Below are 14,727 nucleotides of genomic sequence, written 5' to 3' on the forward strand. Positions count from 1 at the left end.
TACAAAATCCTCGCTGTGCGTCTCCATCTTTGCCGTTGACATAAACAATAACCGAGTAACGAAGCTTGTGATATTTTATATACCGATGTGCTGGTTTACTGCCAGCTGTCATTTACCTTTATTCTATGAGTCCGCTAAGCCTGACTTGACTTGTTTTGCTCTTTATTTGATTTTATACTGGGCTTTTCCCAAAGTGTACATGATCACGTATCCATAGGATAGATGTTAAATGCCTGATTACTTTGTAGTACCACGGGACACTAGAATGGAGTGACCGTGCAAATGGCGTGGTGTAGTGGAATGGCGCATGACTTGGCGTGGTAACATGGGCAGAAATTGCAGTAAAATGTTTCTGCAGATTTGTGGTATAAATGAAACCTACTAATGTATGAATGGAGAAAGTTTAGACTGAAAATACTCCAAATTCATGAACTACAGTGCTAAATTTGGACATTTTTTAGGGTCTAGTTAGTCTTATTTACGCTGCAAGAATATTATGAGTGATGTTTAGGAGCGGTCAGTTAACAATAATCTTTCGGATGGTGAACTAGCTAAATGATCTTTCATTTGGGTTAAAATCTTTTGTGCGGTACAAAAGCTCATCATTGTCTTGTGTCAACAGGACCTGTGCTGCTGGGAACAAAGGCCACGCATGGGCACAGAACCATCTAAGACACATGGTTCACAGCACATCTTTATTCCCATCTTCAAGATCCTATGCCAATATGTAGTAGGAGTAATAATAATATTGGCAAATACCTTGAATTCGAAATGTAGAATAGTTCTTCTGATTCGCTATGTCACTTACCCCATGTGCAGGGCATTGTAGTAGCTTGAGTATCCATGGTTACAACCACTCATGTAGTGACCACTAACAGTCAGTGGTCACTATGAGTAGTTGTTACCAAGGATGCCTAAGCTGCGGCAATGCCCTATAAAGGGTAAGCGACATAGCGAATCAGAGGAACCGTACTACATTTCTAATTGGAGGTATTTGGTAATACTATTATTACACCTACTATTTATTGGGATAGGATCTTGGCGATGACAAAAGCCCCTTTTAAATGTGCTTTCACATTGGATTCAGGCACCCATTCAGTGACCTCATCAGTTTTAACTTACTAACCTCCCGCAAAACGGGATTTGGACATATGCGCAGACAGGGCCATAGACTTTAATGGTGCCGGCAGAGCGTTCCCGGTCTTGAGACCCCTACCTACCCTTTAAAATGTGCCACAACAGACCCAACATGTCAGAAAAAATATATGGTTTGTGTTAGTTCAGCGGTAAAGAAAATTAATATATAGTGTGCGCATACAATCCTACAAAAGACTGTTAAACGGATAGAAGGCACATATATGAAAGTAAGTTACATGTGTTTTAAACGTTACAACAAGAAAGGGTTAAACATATGGATCCCACAGTGGAAGAGATATGACATGAGTGGGAAGTATAAAGGTATATTGATTAGTAATGCAAATTAGGCATAAAGAACGTGGTAACGATAAGATACTAGTGCTGCGTGTAATTAGCGTGTACCAGGTCACGAGTGCAAGGGATGGACAGTGAATGTGATTTGTCATTCTGTCCATCCTCTGCGCTCATTACCTGCATTATATTCTTTTATATTCCGCTTGTGGTGGCGCTGCCTCTGCCACTGTGACCCACCTTTTTAACCCCGTCTTGTTGGCTTTTTCAATAAATTATCAATCTTTCTTTATAGTATTTGGCTATCCACCAGTTCTTTTGTCTAGGATGTTTGTAACAGCCATGTCTACTTTAAGGGGAATCTGTCCCTGCCCCTGAGCCTGGAAGAGGTCACTTGTATAAAGTGACAATATTTCTCAGCAGCAACACAGCTGATACGAGACACACAGGGAGGACTGTTTTCAGCAGTCTATAACCTATATGGCCATATTAGTAGCTTAGATGGGTCAAAAGTGGTGACAGATTTACTTTAAAGGGGCTGTCTGCAGTCTGAGACCGCAGATTGTCAGATCGTATCAGTGTGTAAGTGGGCTGTCATGTAGCCTTGTGTATGTGGTTTGAATGATTATGGTCATGTGCCTACTAGACTCCTGCGCTGCTCTGAATTCTGTTCTGTCAGAGAAGCTGGATGAGACTAGTCTGCATGTGACCACCGCAAGTATACTAACTGTATCTCACACAAGACATACAAGGGGAATCGTGATGGCATACAGTTCACACACTGACATGATCAGACAGGCTAACATCACATACTGACTGCAGTCGTCTTAGACGAGACAACCCCTTTAATAGTATATATCTATATACACTGACACAATACATACACCAGTTCACCCACACCAGATCCGGCTCCACGCTTGCTTTTGGTTTACTGTTGGTGATGCAGGATACTGCCATGTGAATGAGGCCTTTAAATGACCTTTAAAATAGCTTGGAATTTAACACTTCTAGCTCTCTAGGAATAATACATTTCTTGTAGACTTTGTACCGAACACCTTACCAGCACATTCGCTCATCACTAGTATCCTGCTATCTGCCCTATAAGTTTGATATGGAATAAACCCTTTTAACTCATAGTTTACTATTAAGTTTACTATTCATGTAATTTATATGGTACCAATAGTAATATGTCTATACGTTTTTGAGAAATTAAATGTGAACCTGTAAAAAAAGAATTTGTACCACATGCTTTGTCTTAGCCAAGTGCCATTTGGTTACTGTTATCTTAAAGGTGGGCAAGCAACTTACATTGCAGGGTCAGTAGAAATAGAACCGGATCATGTTCTGGCAGCTGCAGTTGCATCAAGGTATTTAATGGTGCTGAATAATTATCAGTTAGTGCAATATTCAAGACTTTTACACTGAAAACCCACTTGTAGATTTTCAGAAAGATTAAAGAGGACCTGTCACATGTTTAAAAAAAATCTCTGAGCTCTCCTGATTCTGCAGCATTTTTGCGCTGCATGACTCCTTTTTAATGAGATTTATATATTTTTTACTTTTAGAGAGCAATATGTGAAATTTCTGCTTTAAGACCAACTGGGAGTTTCTTCAGTCTTTATCTCGAGACATTCACTTTAACCCCCTCCTTCCCAGATGCAATTAATCCCCAAACGGTAGTTGATCTAACAGTTTTGGGAGGAAAGTGGAAAGCAAACGCCCTCGAGAAAAGCCTCTAAAGAAACTCCCAGTCGGACTGCAAGCAGAGATTTCATTTATTGCAGTCCAAAAGCCAAAATGTGAGTATCTCTGCAATGGAGCGAAGCAGCGCCAAACAGAGAAGCACGTCTGAATCTGGAAAGCTCAGGGATTTTTACAAGGCATTTAAATCTTTTTTTTTTTTGTTTTTTGTGTGATACAGGTCCTCTAAAGGGAATCTGTCAGCAGTTTAACAGAATTCAATGAGATTTCACTTATCAAGCTGTGTGCTGTTAGGGTATGTGCACACGTTGCGGATTTCTTGCAGAAATTTCCTGAAGAAAACCGGAAATTTTCTGCAAGAAATCCGCATTTTTTTTTTTGCGTTTTTTTTTCCGTTCTTTTCGCGTTTTTTTTAGCATTCTGCAAGCGTAATTAGCTTGCAGAATGCTAAAGTTTTCCAAGCGATCTGTAGCATCGCTTGGAAAACTGACTGACAGGTTGGTCACACTTGTCAAACATAGCGTTTGACAAGTGTGACCAACTTTTTACTATAGATGCAGCTTATGCAGCATCTATAGTAAAAGATAGAATGTTTAAAAATAATAAAAAAAATAAAAAAATGCTTATACTCACCCAGACATCTCCTCAGCGGCGTCCGGCTCCTCTTCCTATAGCTGGTCTGTGCGCACAGAACCTTCCGTGACGTCACGGTCACGTGAGCGGTCACATGACCGCTCACGACCAATCACAGGACAGTGACGTCATCGGCAGGTCTTTCACCGCACACCAGCTACAGGAACCGAACGGCAGCGTGCAGTGGAGGCGGGAAGACATCGAAGGTGAGTATAGGACTGTTTTTTATTTTAATTCTTATTTTTTGACCACTTATATGGTGCCCAGTGCGTGGAGGAGAGTCTCCTCTCCTCCACCCTGGGTACCAACCGCACATAATCTGCTTACTTCCCGCATCGTGGGCACAGCCCCGTGCGGGAAGTAAGCAGATCAATGGACCCCTAGGTGTGCGGAATCCCCTGCAATTCCGCATTTTAATGAACATGTTGCTTTTTTTTCCGCGATGCGATTTTTTCGCGGAAAAAAAGGCTACATTTGCACAAGAAATGCGGAATACACTGTAAATAATAGGAGGCATATGTAAGCGTTTTTTTCGCGTTTTTATCACGTTTTTATAGCGAAAAAACGCGAAAAAAACACGAAAAATACTGAACGTGTGCACATGGCCTTACACTGAATGTTACACTGAAGGTTTTATCACCAGGACAATATCATTGCTGTGACTAGATAGTGAGCGAGCACTGGTCCGACTTCGCCCCCTCCTGTGATAAGTAGCTCACTGTTAATAGCCATTATGTACACACAGCCTTGTGTGGGCGAGGTTAAGGCCATGTGCACACGTTAAGTATTTTTCGCGTTTTTTTCGCGTTTTTTCGCTATAAAAACGCGAAAAAAACGCTTACATATGCCTCCTATTATTTTAAGTGTATTCCGCATTTTTTGTGCAAATGTAGCCTTTTTTTCCGCGAAAAAATCGCATCGCGGAAAAAAAAGCAACATGTTCATTAAAATGCGGAATTGCAGGGGATTCCGCACACCTAGGGGTCCATTGATCTGCTTACTTCCCGCACGGGGCTGTGCCCACGATGCGGGAAGTAAGCAGATTATGTGCGGTTGGTACCCAGGGTGGAGGAGAGGAGACTCTCCTCCACGGACTGGGCACCATATAAGTGGTCAAAAAATAAGAATTAAAATAAAAAATAGTCCTATACTCACCCTCGATGTCTTCCCGCCTCCACTGCACGCTGCCGTTCGGTTCCTGTAGCTAGTGTGCGGTGAAAGACCTGCCGATGATGTCACTGTCCTGTGATTGGTCGTGAGCGGTCATGTGACCGCTCACGTGACCGTGACGCCACGGAAGGTCCTGTGCGCACAGACCAGCTATAGGAAGAGGAACGGACGCCGCTGAGGAGATGTCTGGGTGAGTATAAGCATTTTTTTATTTTTTTTATTATTTTTAAACATTCTATCTTTTACTATAGATGCTGCATCTATAGTAAAAAGTTGGTCACACTTGTCAAACGCTATGTTTGACAAGTGTGACCAACCTGTCAGTCAGTTTTCCAAGCGATGCTACAGATCGCTTGGAAAACTTTAGCATTCTGCAAGCTAATTACGCTTGCAGAATGCTAAAAAAACGCGAAAAAAACGGAATAAAAACGCAAAAAAAAAAATGCGGATTTCTTGCAGAAAATTTCCGGTTTTCTTCAGGAAATTTCTGCAAGAAATCCGCAACATGTGCACATACCCTAACGTTTTCACCTCTGCTCCATTGCTAAATCTAAGAACTAATTGTATCAGAATTTCTGCTGCCAGTAAACTAAGTGATACATCATTTGATTCAAGGTCTCTCTGCCTACATCAGGCCGCTCTGAGATGTGGTAGCAAAAACCTGCTGACAGATTCCCTTTAAATATTTAAAGTCTTTTAAATATTTCTTTCTGTGTATCCTTTAGATGTCAATTTCTTTTTATATCCACTCCTGGCTTTTCTTTAAAAAATTGCATCAAGGACTGCAAAAACTTTAGTGACAATTTTAATTGCACTTTTTACAGCCCAAACTGCGAGTGGTATAAAAGAAAGGAGACACATCCGCCCTTCCTCCATACACTTCCTCGTATTTGGATACACTATGGGATTCTGCAACAGATGTTATATTCTTAGAGCGTACAGAAAAAAGGTTTTCTGATAAGACTGGGGCTAGGCGGAGATCAAAGATTGCTCTGTGATGCAGGTGAATGGGGTCATGTTGAGACCCCATAGTCTAGTAAGCAAGTTGCAAAAAATACTAACTTTTTTCAATTTTGTGTGTGCCTGTCGCTGTACCCTGAGGATTGTAATGTGACTCCATTCGCTTGCCTTCTACAGCTGGTGCTTTATGTTGTAGATGATATGTGCAGAATATATAGAAACTGTATGTAACTGAAAATGAAATGTAACAATTAGTGAAAGGGCCGAGTTTTAGAACGCTATGCATTATTATTGAAAACTACCTTCAGACCGTATGGCGCCAAAGTTATACTTACTGTATTTTTAAAAATGGGCTGTAAAGTGAATATTGAGAATGTTGGGCAAACAGTTGAACTATTTTTTTGGCAGGGTAAAGGTTAATTATAACTCTATTAAACCACATGTTAAAATTTCATGCAACAGAGCGATTCCAGGGGTTTCCAAGCTGAGCGTGTGCCAAGCTTGCCATTTTGTGATTACATTTCTGGATTGATGTTCTTTTAATAACAACATTAGTCTGTCTAGAATTATCATTCAGAATCCATTACATTAGCCGTTTAAACAATAATCCCCCAAAAATGGTACTTTGGGGTAATTTATTGCATCTGTCTCTGTTTGACAAAGGTTAAAGCGAATGAGGGCTGATCTGGCAATTGAGTAAGACATGAATGTTCAATGGGTTATGAAGACCAAAAAAAATCATTGAAGGTCACAAATTACAAAAAAATGTAACAGGCAAAATGACTTTATTTGTAGGCTGAAATGGAGAAGTCTTTAAATTGTAAAGTGCCTTTTAAAGGGGAGTTATCATAACGTGACTTATTTAAATCTGTTTTTTGTGTTGCGTGTATTTGTCAAGTTTTTGCTGTTATTTTTTCATGTCACTTTATTGAAAAGAGTAACATTGATGATTTAGCAGTTTTTGCAGTGGCTTTTTTTTTTTTTTCTCTTAACTCTTTCTTCTTTGCTGATAAGGAGCCTGTTGAAAACTCTTTAGAGGTTACAATTATAAGTAATACCACTACTGTATACACAGTTAACAATAGATGTCACAGCTGACCATGCCCCCCTTCTTATCACATTGGCCATGCAGATTATTCAATACAAAAATTCTTGGTGTCTGTTCATTGTGACTATGTACATGTGTTGTTTCCTTAGGCTACTTTCACACTAGTCCGTCGGTACGGGCCGTTGCAAACAGTCGGCCCGACGTACCGACGGACAGTGTGTAAAGTAGCACAACGTGGGCAGCGAGTGCAGTTTTACAACGCATCCGCTGTTCATTGTAAGGTCCGGGGAGGAGGGGGCGGAGTTTCGGCCGCGCATGCGCGGTTGAAAATGGCAGACTCGACGCACAAAGAAAACGTTACATGGAACTTTTTTTGTGCCGACGGTCCGCCAAAACACGATGCATCCGTCGCAAGACAGATGCGATGTGTGGCCATGCGTCGGTAATGTAAGTCTATGGGGAAAAACGCATCCTGCGGGCAACTTTGCAGGATGCGTTTTTCTCCTAAACGAAGCATTGCGACGTATTCAAAACGACGCTAGTGTGAAAGTAGCCTTAAACAACACAGTCTCCAACATGCCCCAGTGACACTGGCAAGTGCAAGATCAAACATTTTATATATATATTTTTTCAATAAAGATTATGATCTGAAAGGGGAAAAAAAAACAATGCACAAATGTTAAACACATGTAACATAAAAATCTAATAGAAACAGTAGGTCATTTTAAGATGGCTTTCCTTTAAGATTTGTTTCCTTCCTTTTTGTAGACTAGCAATATCCTACAATCTTGTTTTGTGCTGCGTCCAACAGTTGACACCATGTCGTAGAATCTGGACTCATTGACGGCGTATCGTAATATCAGGATTATATAACCATTCTATTACATAACCCTTCTAACCTACATATTGAAAGTCGTACAACAGCGTTATCAGGTCTGAGAGCTCTTTTAAATTGTTGTCCATTGAAAACAAGAGACTCACCTAGCCACAGGCAAGGTGCAAAATAACGAATTGATGTTGTTTGACCAATGGAACCCACACATATCAGTAGAACAATTAATTTTTATCTCCAACTGGGAGCTCTCATTGCCCTTACAAGATGCAGTGGCAGGTAGGAGCGTGTCTGACTGCTTCTCTATTCTGTATGGCCAACTGTAGTGTTCCACAGCCCCATAAGGATTAAATGGATTGACAGTCGAGCTTGCACAGTGCCACCCCATTGTGCCAATCTGTGTGGGTCCCCACCGATCAGTAAGTTAGGGGATCCCCCCTTTAATAATCCATGCCGTTTGTCATGTGACATTTTGTGACAGATTCACTATAACATTAATTGGAAAGTTATAACTTCTGTAATATTTGTAAAGCGCCCACAAATGCGTAAAATGGCAAGTAATGAAAACAAATAAATGGAGTTGTGAAAGTCCGTAGTCTTACAGTGTGACTTGTGCTTCATTTTAGGAGGTTGTACCTTTGACGATGGGCCAGCCGCCTGCGACTATCATCAGGATCTGTACGATGACTTTGATTGGGACCATGTGAGTGCGCAAGAGCCGCATTACCTGCCTGCAGAAATGCCAAAAGGTGAGAGAATGCGCCATAGACTTCAAAAGATTTGAGGAGAGACTTTTTTTATTTGTAAATCATGTTTCGTAGCTCATTTCATTTTAATCTTTTTTTTTTTATACAGTGAAAGGGAAACTTTTTTGTTTTATATTTAAAGTCATAAGGCTTTAATTGTTTAATGCCCTGCTTGGCACGTTTTATTGGCTGCCCTCTCGCTACCCATGTGGTGTAATGGAGATTTAAAGGGCCACTGTCACCCCCTCCAGCCGTTATAAACTAAAAGAGCCACCTTGTGCAGCAGTAATGCTGCAGTCTAACAAGGTGGCTCTTTTAGTTTTTGTTGCTGATATTCCCACAATAAAGGTATTTATAATTTTGCTCAAATACCTGTCTTTGTACCTGGAGGCAGGTCTGAAGCCTCCTCTTTGAAGCACCCAACTGCCGTCAGTCATCTCTTCTGGGGCGATTGTCGCCGCCCCCTCAGCGCTGTTTTCGTCTGAAATCCAGCGCCTGCGCTGTGCTCTTCTGCCTGGAGCAGGCGCATAGAGCATTGTCCGTCCTAGCTCTGATGCCGGGTTCCGGTCTGCGCCTGTGCGGGCAGTGCGGCCACCCTGTTACTGAATCCCCGCCCCACACTGTTATGCCTTACGCACAGTGCGGGGATTCAGTAACAGGGTGGAGTCACCTTGTTAGACTGCAGCATTACTGCTGCACAAGGTGACTCTTTTAGTTTATAACGGCTGGAGGGGGTGACAGTGTCCCGTTAATGCTTGTATATCAGAATCTCATGTTTCTGACACGAGGGGAGGCCATATAGTTGCTAAATTACACTTCTGTACACTGCTCAAAAACAATAGTCTGCTACACCTCTACTGTCAAATAGTGGGGAAAAAATAGCCATCTATGAAAAAAGAAAGTTATAGTATAGTTAGCATATTAAAGGGAACCTGTCACCCCCCCCCAGTCGTTTCAAACTAAAAGCTCTTTTAGTTCTGGGTGCTGTAACTAGAGAAATAATCAGTTTTTTAATTTGTCAGAAATTCCTGGTCTTCAGTCAATTGGGCCGGCGTTTACCCCCTGCTTCAGACGCCACACTGCTGTCACTCACATCTTCTTGGCGCCGGGCGCCTCCTCCTCACCGCTGTTTTCAAAATAGCCGGCGCCTGCGCTCTTTTCTCCTGCCTGGTGCAGGTGCAGTGAGCGCTGGCAGTCTGTCCTCATATGCAGCCCTTCTGACTGCGCCTGTGAATCCCAGCCACGCAATGTGAATAAATCATAAGTCACTGCGGGGCTGGGAATCACAGGCAGGGCGGCCGCACAGGCGCAGTCAGCTGGACTGCCTATGAGGAAAGACGGCCAGCGCTCACTGCGCCTGCACCAGGCAGGGGATAAGAGCGCAGGCGCCGGCTACTTTTGAAAACAGCAGTGAGGAGGAGGCGCCCGGCGCCAAGAAGATGTGAGTGACAGCTGTGTGCTGTCTGAAGCAGGGGGGAAACGCCGGCCTCCTTGACTGAGGAGCAGGTATTTCGGACAAATAATAAAACTGATTATTTCTCTAGTTACAGCTCCCAGAACTAAAAGAGCCACCTTGTCAGAATGCAGCATTACTGCTGCACAAGGTGGCTCTTTTAGTTTGAAACGACTGGGGGGGGGTGACAGGTTCCCTTTAACCCCTTAGTGACAGGGCCACATTTTTAAAATCTGACCAGTGTCATTTTATGTAGTAATAACTCTGGAACGCTTCAAATTATCCCAGTGTTTTTGAGATGGGTTTTTTTTCGTGGCACATTATACTTTATGATAATGGTAAATTTAGGTCGATATTTTTTTGATAAACAAAAAACATCAGAAATTTGACAAAACTGTAAAAAAAAAAAAAGGCAATTGTCAAACTTTGAGTGATTAACCCTTTAATCCAGACAGTCACACCACACAAAAACATTTACAAATAACATTTCCCTCATGTCTACTTTACATCGGCGCTGTTTGTAAAATGTTTTTTTTTTTTTAATTTTTACCATTTACATTATCAGATGTAATTTGTCATTAAGCAGTGGCAAACTCTTAAAGCTTGTGCATTTTTCAGCATGGCCGGCCGTGCCCGTGTATGTAGGACATCCGCTTCTGTTTCCCGTGACATTGGGAAGATATTTTGAATGCGTTTCTGAAGTAAAAATCAAACGGTCCCAGACATAAATCTCCCATCTCCTTGGATAAGAGTACAATCAGAGAGATTGTGATTTATGCAAATGTTGGGATTGTTAATTACCATAGAGAATAGGTAATGAATAGCTGAAGAGGTACGGCCTCGCTGACCTTGCCTACTCACCTTTGATGAACAGCTTAATCGGCTGTTCTAAGACAGAGCAATATTCGGGAAGAATGAAAGCATCTGAAATTCTGCAACGGTTTCAATTAATATATTATTATGTAATTAATCATTTGATTGAGGTCATTGCTGCTTACGGAAGTCTTGCTTTTGGCAAATTGAAAAGGACAGCTTTTATATTTTTCTTGTAGTTGCTTCAATAGGGCTGTAATGTGATTGAGGCCACGTTCCAGTGATGGCCGTGATTTACCAATGTGCCCCTTGTCCGATGTTCTCATTTTGGCCTAAATGGGCACCAAAAGTCCAAACTGATTTACCATGCATCTGATAAAGGGACTCGCATCTGATCATTGCAGTGGCGGTAATAGATTATTAATGTGACTTTTCACTTGAAGTTATGTTATTCTTCCTTTAGCAACAAACTTCGTCCAACTACTGACAACATGATCTCTCTTGATTTCATTTAATTTTACATTTTGGAAAAAAAAAATCTATAAAAATGTGAATTTAAATATTAAAAAAAATCCGCCATATGAGATCCAGTAATTTAACTGAATTTATTAAACCTTTAGGGTATGTGCACACATCAGGATTTCTTGCAGAAATTTCCTGACAAAAAAGGACATTTCTGCCAGAAATACGCATGCGTTTTTTTTAGCGTTTTTGATGCATTTTTGCATGGTTTTTTTGCGTTTTCCCAATGCATAGAATAGCGGGAAAAACTCAGAAAAAAACGCAAAATTAATGAACATGCTGCTTTTTTTACCGCAATGCGTTTTTTTCGTGGAAAAAAAACGCATCATGTGCACAAAAATTGCAGAATGCATTCTATATGATAAGGATGCATAATGTATGAGTTTTAATGAGTTTTTATCACAAAAAAAATGAAAAAACCTGAACGTGTGCACATACCCTTAGATTACATATTTATCTGACCAAAACATTCTCTTCCTGCATACACACTAAAGGGTATTAGTGTCTGTTTGTTTCTATCAATACTACATCTTTTTAGTGCTGCCAGGTTCTCCAGCAATGTGCACAGGATACATTCTAACAGGGAATCTGTTAGCAGGATTTTACTATTTAACCAGAGTAGCATAATATGAGGCATGAAATCCAGATTCCAAGGATGTCACTTATTAGGCTGTGTGTTGTAGTTTCTGTACAGTGTTTTTATCAGCAGGAGATTATCACTGCCAGGACTACTGCTCATGCAATCCGCAGTCAGGCTGATCTGTGTAACCCCACCCCAGATTGGCACCTTCCTGTGTACACTATGCCTTGTCAGCAAGCTGTCAATCAAGGGTGTGAATGGGGTTATACCCAGAGCAGAAAATTTAGCTATACTACATCTACGTTCAGCAAAACGGACCTCTTAGTTATAAGGTTGAAGGTAGACTTGGGTCCATTGAGTTCAACCTATAGCCTAACTTGTTGATCCAGACAAAGGCAAAAACCCTATGGGACAGACACTAACATATTAGGGGAAAAATTCCTTCCCGACTCCATACTGCAATCAGACTAGTTCTCTGGATCAACACCCCACCGCAGGATATAGTGCCTATAACCTATAATATTACATTTATCAGGAAAGTCATTCAGACCATCCTTGATTTTTTTTTTTTTTTTTTTGTAGTGAATCAACAATTACAACATCATGGTGTAGACCGTTGACTGTGGAGTTGTTAAGCCAAACCTCCAACTCCTCAATTTCCCAGACTCCACAGCACCAGTCACTACTGAGCATGAACATAAAGTGAACCACAGATTCATCTCACCTAAAAGCCGAGATCCTTAGATCAGGAACAGACCAGACATTTATAGGACATTTCACAACATCAGCTCAGACTCCAGAGCATTAGTCACTACTGAGCATGTACATAAAGTGCAGCACAGATTCATCTCAGCTAAAAGCCGAGATCCTTAGATCAGGAACAGAACAGACATTTATAGGACATTTCATAACTTCCCAAATTCTTATGTAGACATTTACTGCACATCCTGCATTGTACTACTGTACCCAATTTATTATACACATTTTATACCGACTCTGACTCCACAGCCCCTGCCGTTCCATAGTCTCACTGCTCTTACAGTAAAGAATCTGTGTTTGTGATTGATTAAACCCTCTTTCCCCTAGACGTCCCGTCTCAGTCCAAGGTGTAAAAAGGTCATTATAAAGATCTCTGTACTGTCCCTTCTTATATTTGCACATTGTAATAAAATCGCCCCTAAGCCTTTGTTTTTCCAAACTGAGTAACCCCAAGTTTAATAACCTGTCTTGGTACTGCAGTCCACGTATTCCAGCCTCGCAGCCCAGTAAGTGACACATGCCTGGAATCAGGCTTTCTTGTCCTTTGTTGTGCTGCTCTCAGATTATATAGCAAACACTTGCTGACAGATTCCCTACAAGTCTGTGCATTGCATGTGCATCACGCATGTAACAGTTATCCTGATAGCAGTCCTTACTTACCGTAGGCGCAGAGCATCCTCCATTTGTGCGGCTAATCACATCCTCTGTACTCTGCTTTTTTACATTTCTCAACTGACTGTTATTGATTCTTACAAAAGAGTGATGATCAGAATCTCACATCTCAGCCAAAGATTTCACTTAAAGTGCTTTTTAGAGCTCTTAAAACACTTTCATTGCTGTTTGGTATCCATTTTCTCAGACACTGAGCTAAAAGATATGGAGTCAGGGGGTACATTAAAGACGCGGTAGGGATCACCCGAGAATACGCCAGCGGAAGAAAGCTATAAATAATGACTGCACCACAATAGAGATTTGACCACTGAACTTTTTATGGATAAATGGATGGATGTCAAAAATATCCTGTTGTGGCTGATGTTTAGGACAGAGCTGCTCACGTGTTACTTGCACATTGAGCCATCCGACTGATGGAAGTAGCAGGGATTTACATATGCAAAGCAATATGGTTTTCTTTAACAATTTTCTTGTTGAAATGTTATACCTAGCTCCCTTAATAGTACAGGCTACTACAACACCTAAGGAAACCCAAACACAACCTCAGTAGACAGAAAAGGTGCAAAATTAATACAATTATAGGGAATTTGTCAGCAGAATTTTGCTATGTAATATGAGATCAGCATGATGTAGAGGCAAAGAGCCTGATTCCAGCGATGTATCCCTTACTGGTGCAGTTTAGATAGAATCCCTGATTTGTCTGATGTAGATGTAGCCGAGCTAAGGCTACTTTCACACTAGCGTTAACTGCAATCCATCACAATGCGTCGTTTTGCAGAAAAAACGCATCCTGCAAAAGTGCTTGCAGAATGCGTTTTTTCTCCATTGACTAACATTAGCGACGCATTGCGACGGATTGCCACACGTCGCAACCGTCGTGAGATGGTTGCGCCGTGTTGTGGCGGTCCGCCGGGAGCAAAAAACGTTACATGCAACGTCCGGTCCCGACGGTCCGCCCCCACCTCCCCGCACTTCCCCGCACCTCACAATGGGGCAGCGGATGCGCTGGAAAAATGCATCCGCTGCCCCCGTTGTGCGGCGGAGACAACGCTAGCGTCGGTGACCTCGGCCCAACGCACTGCGACGGGCCGAGCCCGACGCTAGTGTGAAAGTAGCCTAAGACTTCTGGGCTGTGTATAACCCTGCACAGATGCCTGATTGGCTGCTTCCTGTGCATACAATGCTTGTCAACAAGCTTCCAATAAGTGGTGGGGGCGTGGCTACACAGAGTAGCCTGACTGCTCTGCATGTGTGATGTAGTCCTGCAGTGATAATCTCCTGCTGATAAAACACAGATAGCATTGAAAGTACAACACCGTTCCCTGGAATCGGGCTCTCTTGCTCTACATTATGCTCTTTTCTTTTTTTTTTTTTTGGCAATTTCATCGCACTTGGAATGTTTTTCCCGTT

At 41.7% G+C, this 14,727-nt stretch overlaps 1 protein-coding gene across 19 annotated transcripts in view; it reads left to right on the forward strand.

Annotated features, from left to right (window-relative positions):
* The window catches only part of PTPRK (protein tyrosine phosphatase receptor type K), a 402,371-nt gene that overhangs the window by 70,709 nt on the left and 316,935 nt on the right, over positions 1 to 14,727 (forward strand). For all 19 annotated transcript variants that reach the window (XM_077289403.1, XM_077289389.1, XM_077289390.1 and 16 more), the window contains exon 2: positions 8,399 to 8,521. In XM_077289403.1, coding sequence (XP_077145518.1) covers positions 8,399 to 8,521 — 123 coding nt within the window. The remainder of the gene's footprint in view (positions 1 to 8,398; positions 8,522 to 14,727) is intronic.

This window comes from Ranitomeya variabilis, chromosome 2, assembly GCF_051348905.1.
Source record: "Ranitomeya variabilis isolate aRanVar5 chromosome 2, aRanVar5.hap1, whole genome shotgun sequence".
Classification (NCBI taxonomy): Eukaryota; Metazoa; Chordata; class Amphibia; order Anura; family Dendrobatidae; genus Ranitomeya; species Ranitomeya variabilis.